At 38.3% G+C, this 16,323-nt stretch overlaps 1 protein-coding gene across 3 annotated transcripts in view; it reads right to left on the bottom strand.

Annotated features, from left to right (window-relative positions):
* Window positions 1–16,323, bottom strand: part of CAPN3 (calpain 3) — an 85,558-nt gene that overhangs the window by 36,978 nt on the left and 32,257 nt on the right. For all 3 annotated transcript variants that reach the window (XM_056810331.1, XM_056810332.1, XM_056810334.1), the window contains exons 2-5: window positions 10,174–10,243; window positions 7,913–8,031; window positions 1,761–1,894; window positions 252–420 (exon numbers count right to left, since the gene is read on the bottom strand). In XM_056810331.1, the coding sequence (XP_056666309.1) occupies window positions 252–420; window positions 1,761–1,894; window positions 7,913–8,031; window positions 10,174–10,243 (492 nt within the window). The remainder of the gene's footprint in view (window positions 1–251; window positions 421–1,760; window positions 1,895–7,912; window positions 8,032–10,173; window positions 10,244–16,323) is intronic.

Raw genomic sequence — 16,323 nt, 5'->3', positions numbered from 1 at the left:
GTGGAAAACTCTTATGAAAGGTTCAAATCCAGAGAATTCTCAATTATTTGGACTGCCTGTTCAAACTCAGGATTAGGAGTGTACCCACAATCAGAAAGGAATTCTCTGGCTGTCCATGGGCAGGGACAGTTCCTGCTTGCCCTTATTGAGTGATTTATGAATGGACAGATGGAATGCTATCCCCAGTGAAGGCATCCTGTGGCTATCCATTTACCAATGGGCTTTGCCCACCTGGACGCCCTTGGACTCACATCAATGGAGCAGCCCATGAGGGAACCCCTCTCAATAGCTTTCTTCATGATCTTGTACATGTCTCTGGGAGCATCCCTGATCTCGAAGAACTCTGTCACTCCTCCAGTGAAGTCTTCCATCGCTTCTGTGGTGTTACCACCTTTCAGGGCTTCGTAAGAGCCATGGAGCCTTGGGGAAAATAGGAGGGAAGATTTAACAGCACAAAGTTCTAGGGTAAGGTGACCCACATGGCTCCCCCAAGGTTCATGGCTCACATGAGTTGGAGCCAAGGGGATCTCTGACTTTCAAGCTCCAGCGAAAGCTTTCACTGGTCCAAGCCTGGGGCACTGTAGAAATGGCACAAAGTTGCTATGGGAATCCATAGGGTCAATAGGTAAAGACTTTACTTCTATTAGAGAATTTTTAAAACATAAATCGGTATGCAGCCTGGATAGGCTTTACTTTTTATTATTTTTATTGACATTTTTGTTCTTTAAGTTTTAAGTTCTCTTAATTCCAGGCCTGGCACTCTATCCATTGAGCCATCTAGCTGCCTCAATATATTTTGTTTTAAAAACATCTTCATTTCAGGAGGCAGCTAAGGTAGCTCAGTGAATTGAGAGCCAGCTCTAGAGATGGATTCTAGATTCAAATCTAGCCTCAGACACTTCTTAGCTGTGTGACCCTGGAAAAGTCATTTAAACACCATTGTCTAGCCCTAACTGCTCTTCTGCTTTAAAATCAAGACACAGTATTGATTCTAAGATGGAAGGTAAGGGTTTAAAAAATTTAAAAAAACCCCCAAACATCTTCATTTATAAATCTATCCCTTTTCCTTTCCCATCCCAGAGAGTTGTAAAAAATAAAATGAAAGAAATGCTTAAAGGAAAAAGGAGACAGACAGTTCAACAAAACTAAAATGACAACCAAGTCTGATCACATATTCAGTATTTCATATACAAAATCCTTCCACCCAACCCCCTGCACAGAGGGAGGTATATTTTCTTTTCTTTTCATTTAAGCTTGGTTTCATTTATGAGATGATCCTCAGTTTCACAGTTGCATTCTCTGTCTCTCTGTCTTTGCCTCTCTTTGCCTCTGTCTCTATCTCCCTCTTCCTCTCTCTCTCTGCTCTCTCTGTTTCTCTGTCTTTGTTTTTCTCTCTCCCCCTCTTTCCTTCTTTCTTCTTTCTTTCTCTTCCTCCCTCCCTCTCTATCCCTGTCTCTGCCTCTCTCATTCTCTGTCTCTCTGTCTCTGTCTTTGTCTCTCTGTCTCTGCCTATCTCCCTCTCCCTCTCCCTCTCTCTTTGCTCTCTCTGTTTCTCTATCTCTGTCTCTCTGTCTCTGTTTCTCTCTCTCCCCCTCTCTCCTTCTTTCCTCTTTCTCTTCCTCCCTCCCTCTCTGTCTCTGCCTCTCTGTCTCTCTCATTCTCTGTCTCTGTCTCTCACACACTCACACACACACTACCACACCCCAAAGAGGCCTGTGTTCTGGGGCCTGAGGTGGTTTCTATAACCCAGCTCCTCTTACTTTGCATAGGCCTTCTCCAGCAGAGCACTCCAAAATTCATTGCGATGGTTGGATTTGGTGAAGACCAGCTGGTTGTTATAGGTTGGGAGGCAGTCATCAATAACCACATCTACCCAGTCTCCATAGCGCCAGAACTAAAGGGAAACATCAGTCCATCAGTAATTAATCAATAAAAATTTGTTAAATGCTTACTATGTACCAGGCACTCTGCTAAGTGCTAGGGAAACAAAAAGAAGCAAAAGCCAGTCCCTGCCCTCAAGGAGCTTACAATCTGCCCATAAATATATACTAACGTCATTTACAAGATCAATAGGAAATAATTAAAAGAGAAAAGACAGTGGGATTAAGAGGGGTTAAGAAGGCTTCCCCTAGAACATAAGATTTTAGTTAGGATTTAAAGGAAGCCAGGAAGGTCAATAGAGAGGAGGAGGGAGGGTGTTACAGACATGAGAGACAACTAGAGATGTCAGCATCAGCCTCAGGACCCTTGATAAACATGGCCCCTCGTTCAGCAATCCTAAATTATCTTTGACCATGATTACTTAGATTCAAATAAATTAGTTTTTCTTTGTCTTAAGTTTCATGTGAGGCAGCTAAGTGGCCTTAGAGTCAGGAATACCTGAGTTCAAATCCAACCTCAGATACTTACTAGTGGTGTGACCCTGGACAAGTCACTTAAATTCTGTTTGCTTTAATCCACAGAGAAGGAAATGGTAAACCATTCCAGTATCCTTGCCAAGATAATTCTATGAAGAGTATTGTTGCCCGCTGGGTCATGAAGAGTTGGACATGACTGAACAGTAAGTTTTATGTTCATCATCTTGCCTTCCCAAATGAACTATAATATCCTGGAGGGGAATTACATTTTACCTCCTTTGCATCATCTACAATGCCTCACATAGTACTGGGTCCAGAGTAGCTATTTACTAAATATCTTTGAATTGGACTGAATTCGACCCCTTCCTCCCCCAACTCTTTAAGACTTTAAGATGCAGAGCAGGTGCCCCCTTGAGGGAATGTCCACAATGGAGACTCCCTAGCTCAATGGAATCACAGATTTACTACGAAAAAAGGGGATTAGAGATACCCAGGCCTTGAGTCAATAGGGATTGGTTGGATTGTTGGAAGGTTCTATTCATTAGAGCACAGAAAAGCTCTCCTAGCTAGGGACAGGCAATAATTGAGGCTGATTTCCTTTTTTCTGTAAGGAAAACAGATTTAAAATGAAGAGAAGGAGACAGGGAGAGAGAGAATGTGGTGGCTATAATAACCATATTAAACAAAGAATTTCATTTATTTATCTATCTATCTATCTATCTATCTATCTATCTATCTATCTATCTTAAAAACCCTCACCTTCTGTCTTGGAGTCAATACTATTTATTGGCTCTAAGGTAAAAGAGTGGTAAGGGCTAGGCAATGGGGGTCAAGTGACTTGCCCAGGGTCACACAGCTGGGAAGTGTCTGAGGCCAGATTTGAACCTAGGACCTCCCATCTCTACGCCTGGCTCTCAATCCACTGAGCTACCCAGTTGCCCCCTAAACAAATAATTTAAATGAAGAGTATTATAATTTTTAAAAATGTCCATTACAGATACAAAAGGCTTAGCGTTAAATCCTTTTCTAATCATAGCTAATTTTTCTATAGCACTTAATGATTTGCAAGGCTCTTTTCTCTGGAATTGGGGCTGGTGAGCGGGCTTGGTTGATACTAACTTCATATGGAAGAGGCTGGAGAACCTGCTCCTAGAAAGGCTTGATGACTTGGAATGGAAGGGCTTTATTTCTGTATTTGGAACCCATGCAGGCATTTGTATAATTGTCTCGTCTGCTAAGCGTGTTATAAAGAGGAGCCTTCTTTGATTGGCTGTGGAACTGGTCCTGGGGTACATTCTAAAGACCCCAACCAGCCAAAGCAAGTCTCTTGTTTCTCATTACTGCCTGGCTGTGTTCAGGGGAAGAAGCAGGGAATCTGCTCAGAAGGAGAAAGATGCCTTGAGCTCGCCATTGGGGCCACGTGAACCAAGAACACAGACCTTGCTGTTGCTTCTTTCTCCATTTTATTTATTCTTCCTGCTTTTAGCAGGGGGAATATTAGAGATGGCTATGACCTTTTGAAATTTGGAAGGTCCAAATGGTGAGTTCAGAGGCCAAGAGCTGGAATCCATGTCAAGTTTTTCTGGGAGCCAAATGGTAAGAAGCAAAGTATCAAGCAGCCTTCATAATCCAACAAGCTCTTCCTAGAGGCCGCTTTGGTTCTAGGTCAGTCTGTGAAATGAATATCTAGTTTGATCTTTGACCTGTTCTAGTATAGACCTGAGACCCTCAGGCAGTTTCAGAACCAATTTGGAAGTCTTCTAGACTTGAGGCTAAACCTCCCAACCCCAGAGCTAGCCTAGAACTGTGCTGATTTCCAGAGATACTTGAGTTACCATTAATATAATGAAATGCTGTCCTGAATAATATGTCTGTTTGCAGTTTATTCATTCATTCACTCATTAATTTAACAGGTATTTATGGCATTCCATTATCTGCAAGGAACCATGTCAGGCATGTTGGAGATACAAAGAAGCATGGGAGATAGCATTTGCGTAGCTAGAACAGATATACATACATACACATATACTTGATACATTTTCCATGTGATCATTTATATTTCAGAAATCAGAAAATGCTACAAAGTCGGGGCTTGATTTCTTATGTTATTGATTGTCTGAAGTTGAGAAATTGAGGGAGAAAATAATAATAATTCAGGTTAAACTTAAAAACAAGTCGTGAGTACTTTTTTCTTCTAAAGAGCTGGTGGTTAAACAGTTACCATCATACTCCTCAATAGATCCTTTTCAGTTCAGGGGAGAAAGTTTGGATTAAGAGGCTAAACACTCTGGTTATCAAATTCTAATATTGTCCAAATTTGAAGGGCTAAGATAACTCTGATCAATATGATGATCCAAGATGATACCAAAAGATCCATGATGAAAAATGCTATCAACTTCCAAAGAGAGAACTATGAAATCTGAGTGCAGATTGAAGCATGCTTTTTAAAAAACTCCTTTGTTTTTCTTGTTGGTACATGTGTATGCCTTCTTTTGTAACATGGCCAATATGGAAGTGTGCTTTGTATGGTTTGACGTGTATAATTGATATATCATTTGCCTTCTTAAGTGGTGGAGGAGGGGCTGGAGAGAGGGATATCATTTAAAACTAAAAAAAATTTTTTTATTAATTAAAAAAAATTTACATCTAATTGAGAATTATTTAACAAAATAAATAAAATATATTTTGAAAACAGAAAGGCAAATTTAGGTGAGAAAATAGTTAATTTTCTGTTTCTACCAGCCAGGGTAATGGGAATATGAAGAGTATAAGAGAATACTTTTTTCCTTTAAAAAAATATTATTTATTTATTTTTAATATTCTTTGAAAAAAATTACCTTCCATCTTATAATCAATACTAAGTATTGGTTCCAAGATAGAAGAGTGGTAAGAGCTAAGCAGTGGGGGTTAAGTGACTTGCCCAAGGTCACATAAGCTAAACAATATCTGAGACCAAATTTAAACCTGAGCTACCTCACTGCCCCTTAACATTCTTTTCTTTTTAAAAAATTTATTTTCCTTTCCCCCAAATTATATGTAAGAACAGTTTCCAACATTTTAAAAAGAATTTTTAGTCTTAAATTCTATTCTTTCCTTCCCACCCTGGCCTGCCGAGACCTTAACATTCTTTTAAAAAATATTTCAAGTTTTGAATTCTCTTCCTTTCTCCTGTTCCTCCTCCACCCACTGTGAAGGCAAGCAATATGGTGTCAATTATACATGTGAAATCATGCACACTGAATTTCCATGTTGGCCATATCACAAAAAACTCCAAAACAAGTAAGTTAGAAAACTATACTTCAGTTTGTACTCAGAGTTCATCTGTTCTCTTTCTGGAGGTGGAGAGCATTTTTTTTTTTATCATGAGTCTTTTGGAACTGAATAGACTATTTTTTGCTTCTCTTTGTGTCCCTAGTACTTCATTTAAGTTCTGGCAAAGAGTAGGTGCTTAATAAATGTTAGCTGACTGACTGACTGACTGATTGAAGATGGATCTGCTCCAGGTAGAAGGCCTAGAATTGTAAATCTAAGGCATTTGAAAACTCTGATCAATGCAATGAGAATTCTCAAGGGCTACCCACCTTCAGCCAGAGAGGTGATGATCTCAAGATCCAGAATGAGACAGTTTGGGATATAGCCAATGCGAAAATTTGCTTTGCTTAATTATGTATATTTGTTACATGGTTTTCTTTTTCTTTTCATATGAGGGTACGAAAGGGAAGGAGAGAAAACAAATACTTGTTAATTAAAAATAATTATTTTTTTTTTTAAAAAGGAAGTGAATTGGGGGCAGCTGAGTGGCTCAGTGGATTGAGAGCCAGGCCTAGAGATGGAAGGTCCTTGGTTCTGATCTGGCCTCAGACACTCCTGGCTTAATGACCTTGGGCAAGTCACTTAACCCCTATTGCCTAGCTCATTGCATTTCTGCCTTGGAACCCATACACAGTATTGATTCTAAGACAGAAGGTAGAGGTTAAAAAGAAAAAGGAATTGTAACTATCAAATAAGGGGGTCATCACATTTGATGACCTCTGAGGTTCCTTGCAGCCTTAAACCTATTATGGACCCATATTCCTGCCTTCAATAATCTTGACTTATCTAATACATCTTGATGAGATATGGACATTTCTCACAAATGTTAAAGAATTACTTTGGTTTAATTGATCAAGAGAGTGATTATTTATTCATACTTCATATTCATGTTTCATAAAGCACCAATGCCAGCAAAAGGCTTTTAAGTAAACTATGAACTTAGTATACACCCAATTTTAATATGAAATGCAAAGACAGCTGGAGTGTGACCCCCCGCAGATTCTCTGGAGGGTTAAACATAGTTAAATGGGTTTTGGAAGATATTTGGGAAGGGCCATAAGCTTCAACAGAGTCCCAGCAGCTGGAGAAGCTAAAATAGACTGACCTGTCATTACACAGGATGTCTCCTTCCTGCTCCATCTGGAGCACATGGTGGAGTTTAACTTTCCAACAATAAAAAAGACCATAGGCTGGGCAGAGACAGACACCTGTTCTCCCACCTTCTTCCTCTCTCTGCCCTCCCCCTCTCACCAATAGGAAGAGTTTGCCCATATCTATTTTCCTTCTTTGTCTTGTGGAGAATGCTAGACAAGGAATTCTAGTGCAGTGTTTCCCCCCTCATTTTAGATAGATAGATAGACAGAAAGGCAGACAGACAGACGGATAGATAGATAGATGGATGGATGGATAGATAGACAGAGACATATAGAGAGATAGATAGATAGACAGATAGATGGATGGATGGATAGATAGATTGAGAGATAGGTAGAAGGATAGATGGATGGATAGACAGACAGATAGATAGATAGATAGATAGATAGATAGATAGATAGATAGATAGATAGATGGATGAATGGATGAATGGATGGATGGATGGGCAGGTAAGTAGACAAGTAATGGATGGTTTGATAGGTAGATAAGCAGATAGATAGGTAGATGGATGATTAGGTAGATTAATGAATGGATGGATAGATGAATTAGATAAGCAGATAGGCATGTAGGAAAATAGATGATAGGCATATAAATAGGGAGATGATATGGAGAGAGATAGCTAGGTAAGCAGGCAGATAAGTGGTTAGATATGTGGATAAACAGACAGCAGACAGGTAGATGATGGATGGGTAGAAAGATATGTGATAGGTACATATTAAATAGATAGATGATAGGCAGATAGGTAGCTGGATGGATGGATGGATGGATAGAAGGATAATTAGGTTGGTAGATATATAGCTAGTTAGCTAGTGAGAGTGTGAGAGAGAGACAGAGATATCATAGTAAACACTTATCATGTGTCTAGCTATTTAGCAATATTATGCAAACCATTGTAAATATAAATTATAGTGAAAAATAAGACAGATGAAGATACTGAGGTCCAGAGGGGTTAATTGGATTGCCCAGAGTTATATCTGTGGTAAGCAGCCAAGCTAGGATGTTACTCTCGGTTTCCTGACTTCAAATCCAATAGTCAATATGCCTCATGACATCTTCCCCATTTATCCCCTCTCAAAGGTCTGGTGTCTCACCTGGAAATGGAAGATCCCAGCATAGTTTTCAGTGAAAGTCTGATCATGGGGGATAACTCGGAAAAGTAGTCGCTCATTCAGGGTCAGACAGGCAATGGCAGCCAGGAACCAGCAATCCCCTGTGGGAAAGGAAAAAGGAGCAAGAATAATAATAATAGCTGGCATTTATATGTGGCTTTAAGGTTTGCAATACACATTGCATATCAAGACAACCCCGTGAGATAGATGTTTTTAAAAGCACTTATCACTGACTGGCACATAATAAGCACTGTATAAATGTTAGCTGTTATTATTATCCCCATCATGATGATAGCTTTCATTCATACAGTACCCATTATATGCTGGGCACTGTACTACATTTTAAATGTGACAAACTGTTATGGAAAGATATGAATACCAGACCTGTCATACAACTTTGGAACAAATATAATTTATCTGATTTTAGTTAGAAAATGAACATTTGATTACTTATCATTGCAGATGAGGGCTTGTTGCAAAGAGGAACCAGGACTGAACACAGAAACACAAGATACATAGATATCAGAACTGTATCATCTGAATGTGAAGCTGGAAGTGGTATAAGACATTTGCTATTGAGGAATAAGTCTATCTGAGCAAATGAACAGCCTGGAAGCAGAGGATCGGAGAAGTACCGTGATGAATTGATTAATTTGTCTGAGATGTCAGTTTGGGTGGCCGCCCTTTACACTTACTATATGTCGTATTATAGACTTAGAGTTGGAAGGGACCTTATTAGTCATTTAATACTCTCCTCTCATTTTACAGAAGAAGTAGCTGGGGCCAGGAAAGATCAAGTGACTAATCCATGGTCATAAAGGTGATAAATATCAGAAGTAGATTCTGAAACCATGTTCGATGACTCCAAATCTGGTACTTTTTCCTCAGCACATTCTAAAATGATTCTTCATTTGCCAAAATGACTCTATTGGGTTCTTTTAACAAACAAGCCCTTCTGGAACACTTAAAGTACCATTTAAAATATAAGAAAAACTTCATTTGTCTATCTCCTTTTTAGGAATGTGTCTGTCGTGTAACATGAAGTATATATTATAGATAAGGATTATGACAGTGAATAGTAATAGTTTCTCGGTAACCGAGGATGACTATTGTCTTTGTGTGTTTTCATCTATGGTGAATATATGAGTGTGCACAAAGACACTTAGGCGTGAAGGAGATTTAAGTAGAAAAGTCGATGCACAGAGACAGTCCTGAGTGCTGGATAACATCAGGAGACTTGGGTAACCCACCTTTGCCATCTGAAAATAAACTGGTCCCTTAACCTTTTTAAGTTTCAGTTTTCTTCTCTATGAAATGGAGAAATAACAGGACCTACCCCAGTGTTGTGAGAATCAAATGAAATAATGTACATAAAGTGCTTCACAAACCTTAAAGTACTATAAAATAGTTCATTCTTTAAAAAAAAAAAAAAACCTTGACCTTCCATCTTAGAATCAATACTGTGTATTGGTTCTAAGACAGAAGAGTGGTAAGGGCTAGGCAATGGAGATTAAAATGACTTGCCCAGGGTCATACAGCTAGGAAGTATCTGAGGCCACATTTGAACCCAGGACCTCCTGTCTCTAAGCATGGCTTTCAGTCCACTGAGCCACCCAGCTGCCCCTCAAATAGTTCATTCTTACTGTTGTTATTGGGTGAGCATTGTGATGCACTGGAAAGCCTGGGTTCAAGTCCCATCAATGATACATATTGATTAAGTGACCCCAGGCAAATCACTTGACCTCTAAATGTTCCATGTGCCTTTCTAAGCCCATAAGTAGAAGAGAAGATTCTGTCTGCATTCATAGAGGCAGTTTCTTTATGTCAGTGAAAACACACATCTAGTCTCTACCACTACTCATTTTCCTGTGGTGCAGAGCAAACATGCTCATAAATAAAAAAACAGAAAGCAAGGAAATGAAAAATCTGTACCTGCAAGTCAATGAATGTGAAAATCATTGACAGGTGAAGAATCTGCCCCTAAAATTGTATACAATGGTATCAAAAGTCAATCATTCCTAGGGGGCAGCGAAGTAGAGATGGGAGATCCTGGGTTTAAATCTGGCCTCAGATATTTCCTAATTGTGTGACTCTGGGCAAGTCATGTCTCTTCTGCCTTGGAACCAACACCCAGTAGTGCTTCTGAGGTGGAGGGTTTAAAAAAAAAAAGTCAATCATTCTCTTCTGGCACTGTCTGGCCCTCTCTTGGCCCCAATACATGAGAGCTCTGGGGAATTTCCCACCTAAATCGCCTTGGCAGATGTCAGTTCTGTTGGCTCCACCAATGATAAACCTGGGATTCTCGCAGATTTCCTGTGAGGGGAAAAAAACAACACAGATGGGTAAGAAGCAATTTGGCATCTCTTAAATTTGTGGTACATTGCCTGATAGCTGCATCAATGTGTTTTCCTATTCCCTCTAAAGTTAAATATCAACTCCTCTGCTTGGTATTTCAAGAGCTTCATAACCAGGTCCCAACCTACCTTCCCGACCTCATTATATATAACTCCTTTCCGCATATTATTTTGTTTGGTCATACTGGCCTTCTTTATGTTCCTCACGCATGACACTCCAATCTCCCAGCCTTCTCCCCCTTTCTAGAAAGCAATCCTCACTATTGCTTCTTGGAATGTCTCATTTTTTTTTCCAAACTCAGCTCAAGCATTTCCTTCTACATGAAGCCTTTCTTGATCCCTTTCCTCTAGTTGCTTATAATTTCTCCCTTCCAAATGTGAAGATTGGATTTAGCGATCTCCTGACTATAACAATGAAGGTACTTAGCTCTTTCTTTATAGTGAAGCTAGAATTGTAATCCACAATCTATTTTTAGATTTCAATCTACAAAAAGGTGATAACTCAGTATTTTAAGTACATCTACCCATTTTAACCACAAAAAGGTGTTAAGTAACTACAAAAGGTGAACTTACCAAAAAAGGTGTTAAGTAACCCAAAAAGATATAATCTAACTAAAGAAGGTGAGAACTAAAGAGTGGGAAGTCCTGGAGAAAAGTGTCTGCTGTGATTGGCAGCTGTAAAATTTAGGGGAGGTGACACAAGAGAAAAAGATTCTTTAAAAAGAGGATGAGATGAGATATTCAATTTGAGTTTTGAGTTGGATGAAGAATCTCTGACTCAGAGTTGGACTTGGAGGAGAGATTGGAGACAGACACTTGAGGAGCAACCAGAAGACAGATACCAAGACTTCTTTTCATTTAGACAGTAATCGTTGGTGGGTGAAAGGCTGACTTAGGGACCCCACCTTTCTGGAGGTGTGAAGCCTCCAGAAAAGCCCCATTGTCTTGAGATTCTCTTCTCCTGGCTGGGGCTTAGAAATTTCTAACTGGCTCAGAGGAAGCCATGGTTTTCTGTCTGTCTGTCTGTCTCCATCTCTCTCTCTCTCTCTCTCTCTCTCTCTCTCTCTCTCTCTCTCTCTCACACACACACACACACACACACACACACACACACACATTCCTTAATATCTTCCCTCTATTGTAAATACCATAAATTCATTTTACTTTAGTAATTCATTTGGGATTTAGAAATTTAAATCCATGGCGACCACATATTATATATTCAGAGTTCAACCACAAATAAATTTAACACAAAGCAACCTTGATTTTCCTTTGCATATATTCCTATATATGTATACATGTGTCCATATATGTATATGGATCAAATGAGACACCATGCATAGTGCTTTATAAACCTTAAAGTCTTATATAAATGCTAGCTATTGTTATATATACATTGTCTCTCCAGATAAATGTAAACTCATTGAGGGCAGGGACTGTTTCATTTTTGTCATTATATCCCCAGTATATAGCACATTATTCAATAGATAATAAGTATTTATTGAATGCTTACTAATTGATTGATTCCTCTGAGAGCTCAGGCTAAGCAACACTAACCATTGACCCTGCACCATACTCTTTCCCCCCCCTGCTTAAATAAAAAGAAATATCTAAAGTCCAGGGTTGGAAGGTCATCTCGTTCAACTCAAGGGTGTGCTGGTAAATATTGTAACAATCAACTCTTAAGAAAATGAATATAAGTATGACACATTTGCTGGAAGAGAAAATGGCAAACCTCCAGTGTCTTTATCAAGAAAACCCCAAATAGAGTCATGAAGAATTGGATATAACTGAAATGACAACAAATAATGTACTTAAAAATATATAATCTTTAAAAAATTTTCAATTTTATTTTCAGTTCTGAACTCTCTTCCTCCCCTCTTTGCCTCCCCACCCATTGAGGCCAGAAAAACAAAACATATTACAAATATATATAGTCATGGAAAACAAATGTTCACATTAGCTGTGTCTAGAAAAAGGAAAAACAAGTTAAGAAAATATGCTTCAATTTCTAATCTGAATTCACTAATTCTCTATGTAGCAGTCCAGCCCATAGGTATTAAGGAGAGATAAGGATTGTGAATGGGCACATGGCCATTCTGTGCATGGCAATGAACTCTGTTCCCAGCGTGGCTGGAGTTAGGGCACGAAACCTTGCTTCCCTTTGTCTCACTCACCTGAGGATAAAAACTCCACCTTCACCTTGACGTAATTTGCAATTATCCAATGGCAATATACTATGTAACTCATCAATATGTATTGAGGCATTATGTAACTTATCAATATGTATTGAGTTCATTTGCGTATCAAAGAGATTAAATTGGGAAGCCGTGGCCAGCTCCTCTCTCCTTGGACTATCTCACAGGTTTGCTCAACACTGTCTTTCCACCTTTCTCTCTCCTCTCTATCTCTACCTGAGGCCTGGCCTTCAACCAGGTGTCTCTTTCTTTTCCAATGCTAATACCTAGCATTCTCTAATTCTTTCTATTAGTCTCTATTCATTCTCTTAGCTGAGTTATATCATCCTCTGACCAGTGAAGTGTTAAATTGGGATCTCTGGATGGAAATAGCCTTTCAGTGACGTCCATTGATTGGAGCATGGCTGCAGCTCCAAAATATTAATAATAACTGATTACTGACTCATTATTGACATCTCAAAGGTTGGCTCCTTCACGCCCTTGGCGGGATCCAGAACTTCTATCCCATTTCTATTTTCCTACCATAAGGCTTCCCGCTGGCCGGGAGGCTTTACTCTAATTCAAGATGGATGGCATATTTTATTATAAATCCTTTGGAATTGTAGTTGGTCATTATATTGGTCAGAGTTATAGTCTTTTAAAGTTATAGAAATGTGACTCTGAACCTAGGAACAGAGCAGGGACTCAGTTCTCTCTTTTAATACAGCAATAAACCTGTAGTGAAAAAACCAGGATAGGAGACCGAGAACAAAGGGGATCAAGTAGTTCAGTCTCTCTGAACCTACAGAAATTTCCAGCAAGTTAATAGTGACTGAGTTTAGTAGCAATCTACTGAAACTCACCCATGTATAATCCAATAGACCCAAAGCCTGGACCAGAAACTTGCAGTGTCCTAGGTTCAAATCTTGTCCAAGATACTTCCTAGTTATGTGACCCCAGACAAGTCACTTAACCCCCCATTATCTAGTCCTTACAACCCTTCTGCCTTGGAATCAATACTCAGTATTGTTGGATGATAAAATGGGAGGTAACTGTTTTTTTTTTTTTTAAAGAAAAACTTGCAAAGTTCAGACTAGGAAGGCAGTGAACAGATCAGAAGTAGATCACACCACTTTAGGAGCACTGAAAACTTGTAGGCCTCCAGAAAGAGCTGTGAAACTAGCAGAAGAACATAAAAGGACAGAGGCTCAGCCCAGACATGCCTCACTTCACTCCCAGAAGTGCTCAAAGCCCAATACTGACATAAAATCCAAAGACAAATAGGCTGGAAGAATTAAACAAAAGAAGGACCTGACCATAAAGACCTACCACAGTGACAGGCAATCTCAAGACACAAAGGAGAAGGTAATGATTTGAAAATATCACCAAGCAAAGCCTCAAAGGAAAATTGCAGATTAGACATAAAACCAAAAATTTCCTAGAATAATTAAAGAGTTTTAAAAAATATCAAAAAATAATTTAAAAAATCAAATGAAAGGGGTAGAGGGAAAAATAGAATAAGAAATGAGAGCTATCTAAGAAAGTTATTAAAAGAGAATTAACATCTTGGTAAAAGTGATACAAAATCTTATTGAATAAAATAGTTCCTTGAAAATGAGAATTAGACAAATGACCCTATAAGAAGACATCAAGAAATAAAATCAAAAGACTGAAAAAAAAATAGAAGAGATTGTGAAATATCTCCTAGCAAAAACAACTGACCTGAAAAATGGATTGAGGAGTGAAAATTGAAGAATCACTGAGCCATTAAGCCATGAACAAAATAATAGTGTAGGTAATATATGTCAATAAATCATAAAAGAAAACTATCCAGATATTTTAGAATCAGAGGGTAAAGTAGAAATTAAAAGAATATAATAGCCACTTCCTGAAAGAAACTCCAAATGAAAACTTCCAGGAATTTTATAGCCCTATCTAGAATTTCTAGGTCAAGTAAAAAGTACTTTAAGCAGTCAGAAAGAATGCAATCATCACAAAATCAAAGGTAGGATCACACAAGATTCAGAAGCAACTTTAAAGGAGAAGACAGCCTGGAATATAGTATTCCAGAAGACAAAGGTATCTAGGATGGCAACCAAAAATAATTAGCCTGAAAAACAAAGCATAATCCTAAAGGAGAAAATTTGGATTTTTTAATGAAATGAGAACTTTTAAATATTCCTGATAAAAAGACCAGAGCTAAGTAGAAAAACTGACATTCAAACATGGGACTCACATGAGCATAAAAAGAGATGATTAAACCTCTGAGAGCCGATGAAGTTACCAAATGACATAGCAAAGAGAAAGAAAGAAGAGAACTTTGGTGAAGACTCATAGTTAATAGATCCATGATATCATTAATAAGAATACTTCCTGTAATATTGTAGACAGTAATCTATCTCACCTTCTCAGACTTTTAATTTCTTTCTCATATCCTCTCATACATCTACCATAGAAGATCTTCCCAATACATTGGAGGCCTTTCTTGAGGTTTTCTAACATTCTATGGGTGCCAGTGAGGTAATTGGCTCCACTTTTCCATTATCTTTCTTTTGTTAAAGGACCTCCTTTTCCCATCATACATTTTTTGAAAAATATTTTAAGCCACTTTTTTCCCCAGAAATCTTTGTTTACAATATGCTACAGGCTACTTACATTTACCATGTTTCTCTCAATGTTCCTTGGGTTACAATTTAAAATTTTTGGTGATCATGGTTTTTCTACAATTTGTAGTCATAGAGCATCACTGTCAGAAAATTGATATTAAAAGATAAACTGTATGTTAGAGAGAAGCTTGGGATCAGTGAGGTCTTGAGCAGTTTCCTAAATGTAATCTTGCCATGATTGAAAAAAAAATTTTTTAAACCCTTACCTTCTGTTTTAGAATCAATACTGTGTATTGGTTCCAAGGCAGAAGAGTGGTAAGGGCTAGGCAATGGGAGTTAAGTGACTTGCCCAGGGTGACAGAGCTAGTAAGTGTCTAAAACTAGATGTGAACCCAGGACTTCTTGTCTCTAGACCTGGCTCTTAATCCAGTGAGCCACCTAGCTGCCCCCCCTGTCATTCTTTATGAATTTTCAAAGATTATAGAGAGTTTTTCAGTGATTGTACTAAACAGAGTTCTTTTAATACCCTGGGATGTTTCTGGTCTGGGCCAAGAAACCTGAAAATGATTCAATTTAAAGCAGTTAGTTGCCATCTTACTTTTGTTGCAGTTATCTTTGACTTTAATTCCCTTAAAATATTTTTAAATTTCTAATTTGAAGATCAGTCCCTTTGATAGAAAAGACAAAAGCAAAACAGGAATTGAATAGTTCTATTTTCTCTGTCATTGATTAATATTACTTACAATCTGCTTCCTTCCATTTTGGTCTAAGAAACTATTTTAATTGTGTTTAGTATTTTTGTTTATGCCAAGTTTATGAAACATTTGAGCCACCAGGCTTGTGGTTTTGAGAGCCTTCCTATGTCTTTTTGAGTCATCATCTCATTGGTCACAATGCCACATTGTGGCACAAGCTCATTCCCATCCTTTTTGGGTGACTTTTTGAAATCTCCTTTCTTGAAATCTAGAATTTATGTCTGACTATGTCCATCCAAAATTCCCTTCCTTTACTATTACAAACTTTAAGATGGCACAGGTCCTTTCTCTAATGTTTCTTATTGTTTTCAGTTCACCAACTAATACTTCCAACAAGTGTGTAAAAAATGTTTGTTGAGTGAATGAAGACTCTGATCTTCTTATTGAGTATACTGTGTGTATAGAAAGATGGAGAGATGGATAGGTAGGATGAATGAACAGAGTATAGAGATAGATGGATATGTGTGTGTGAGAAAAATGATAATTTCTGCATGCATCTTT

The sequence above is a fragment of the Monodelphis domestica genome, chromosome 1 (genome assembly GCF_027887165.1).
Source record: "Monodelphis domestica isolate mMonDom1 chromosome 1, mMonDom1.pri, whole genome shotgun sequence".
Taxonomy (NCBI): Eukaryota; Metazoa; Chordata; class Mammalia; order Didelphimorphia; family Didelphidae; genus Monodelphis; species Monodelphis domestica.
This window is presented reverse-complemented; position numbering and strand designations above follow the sequence as displayed.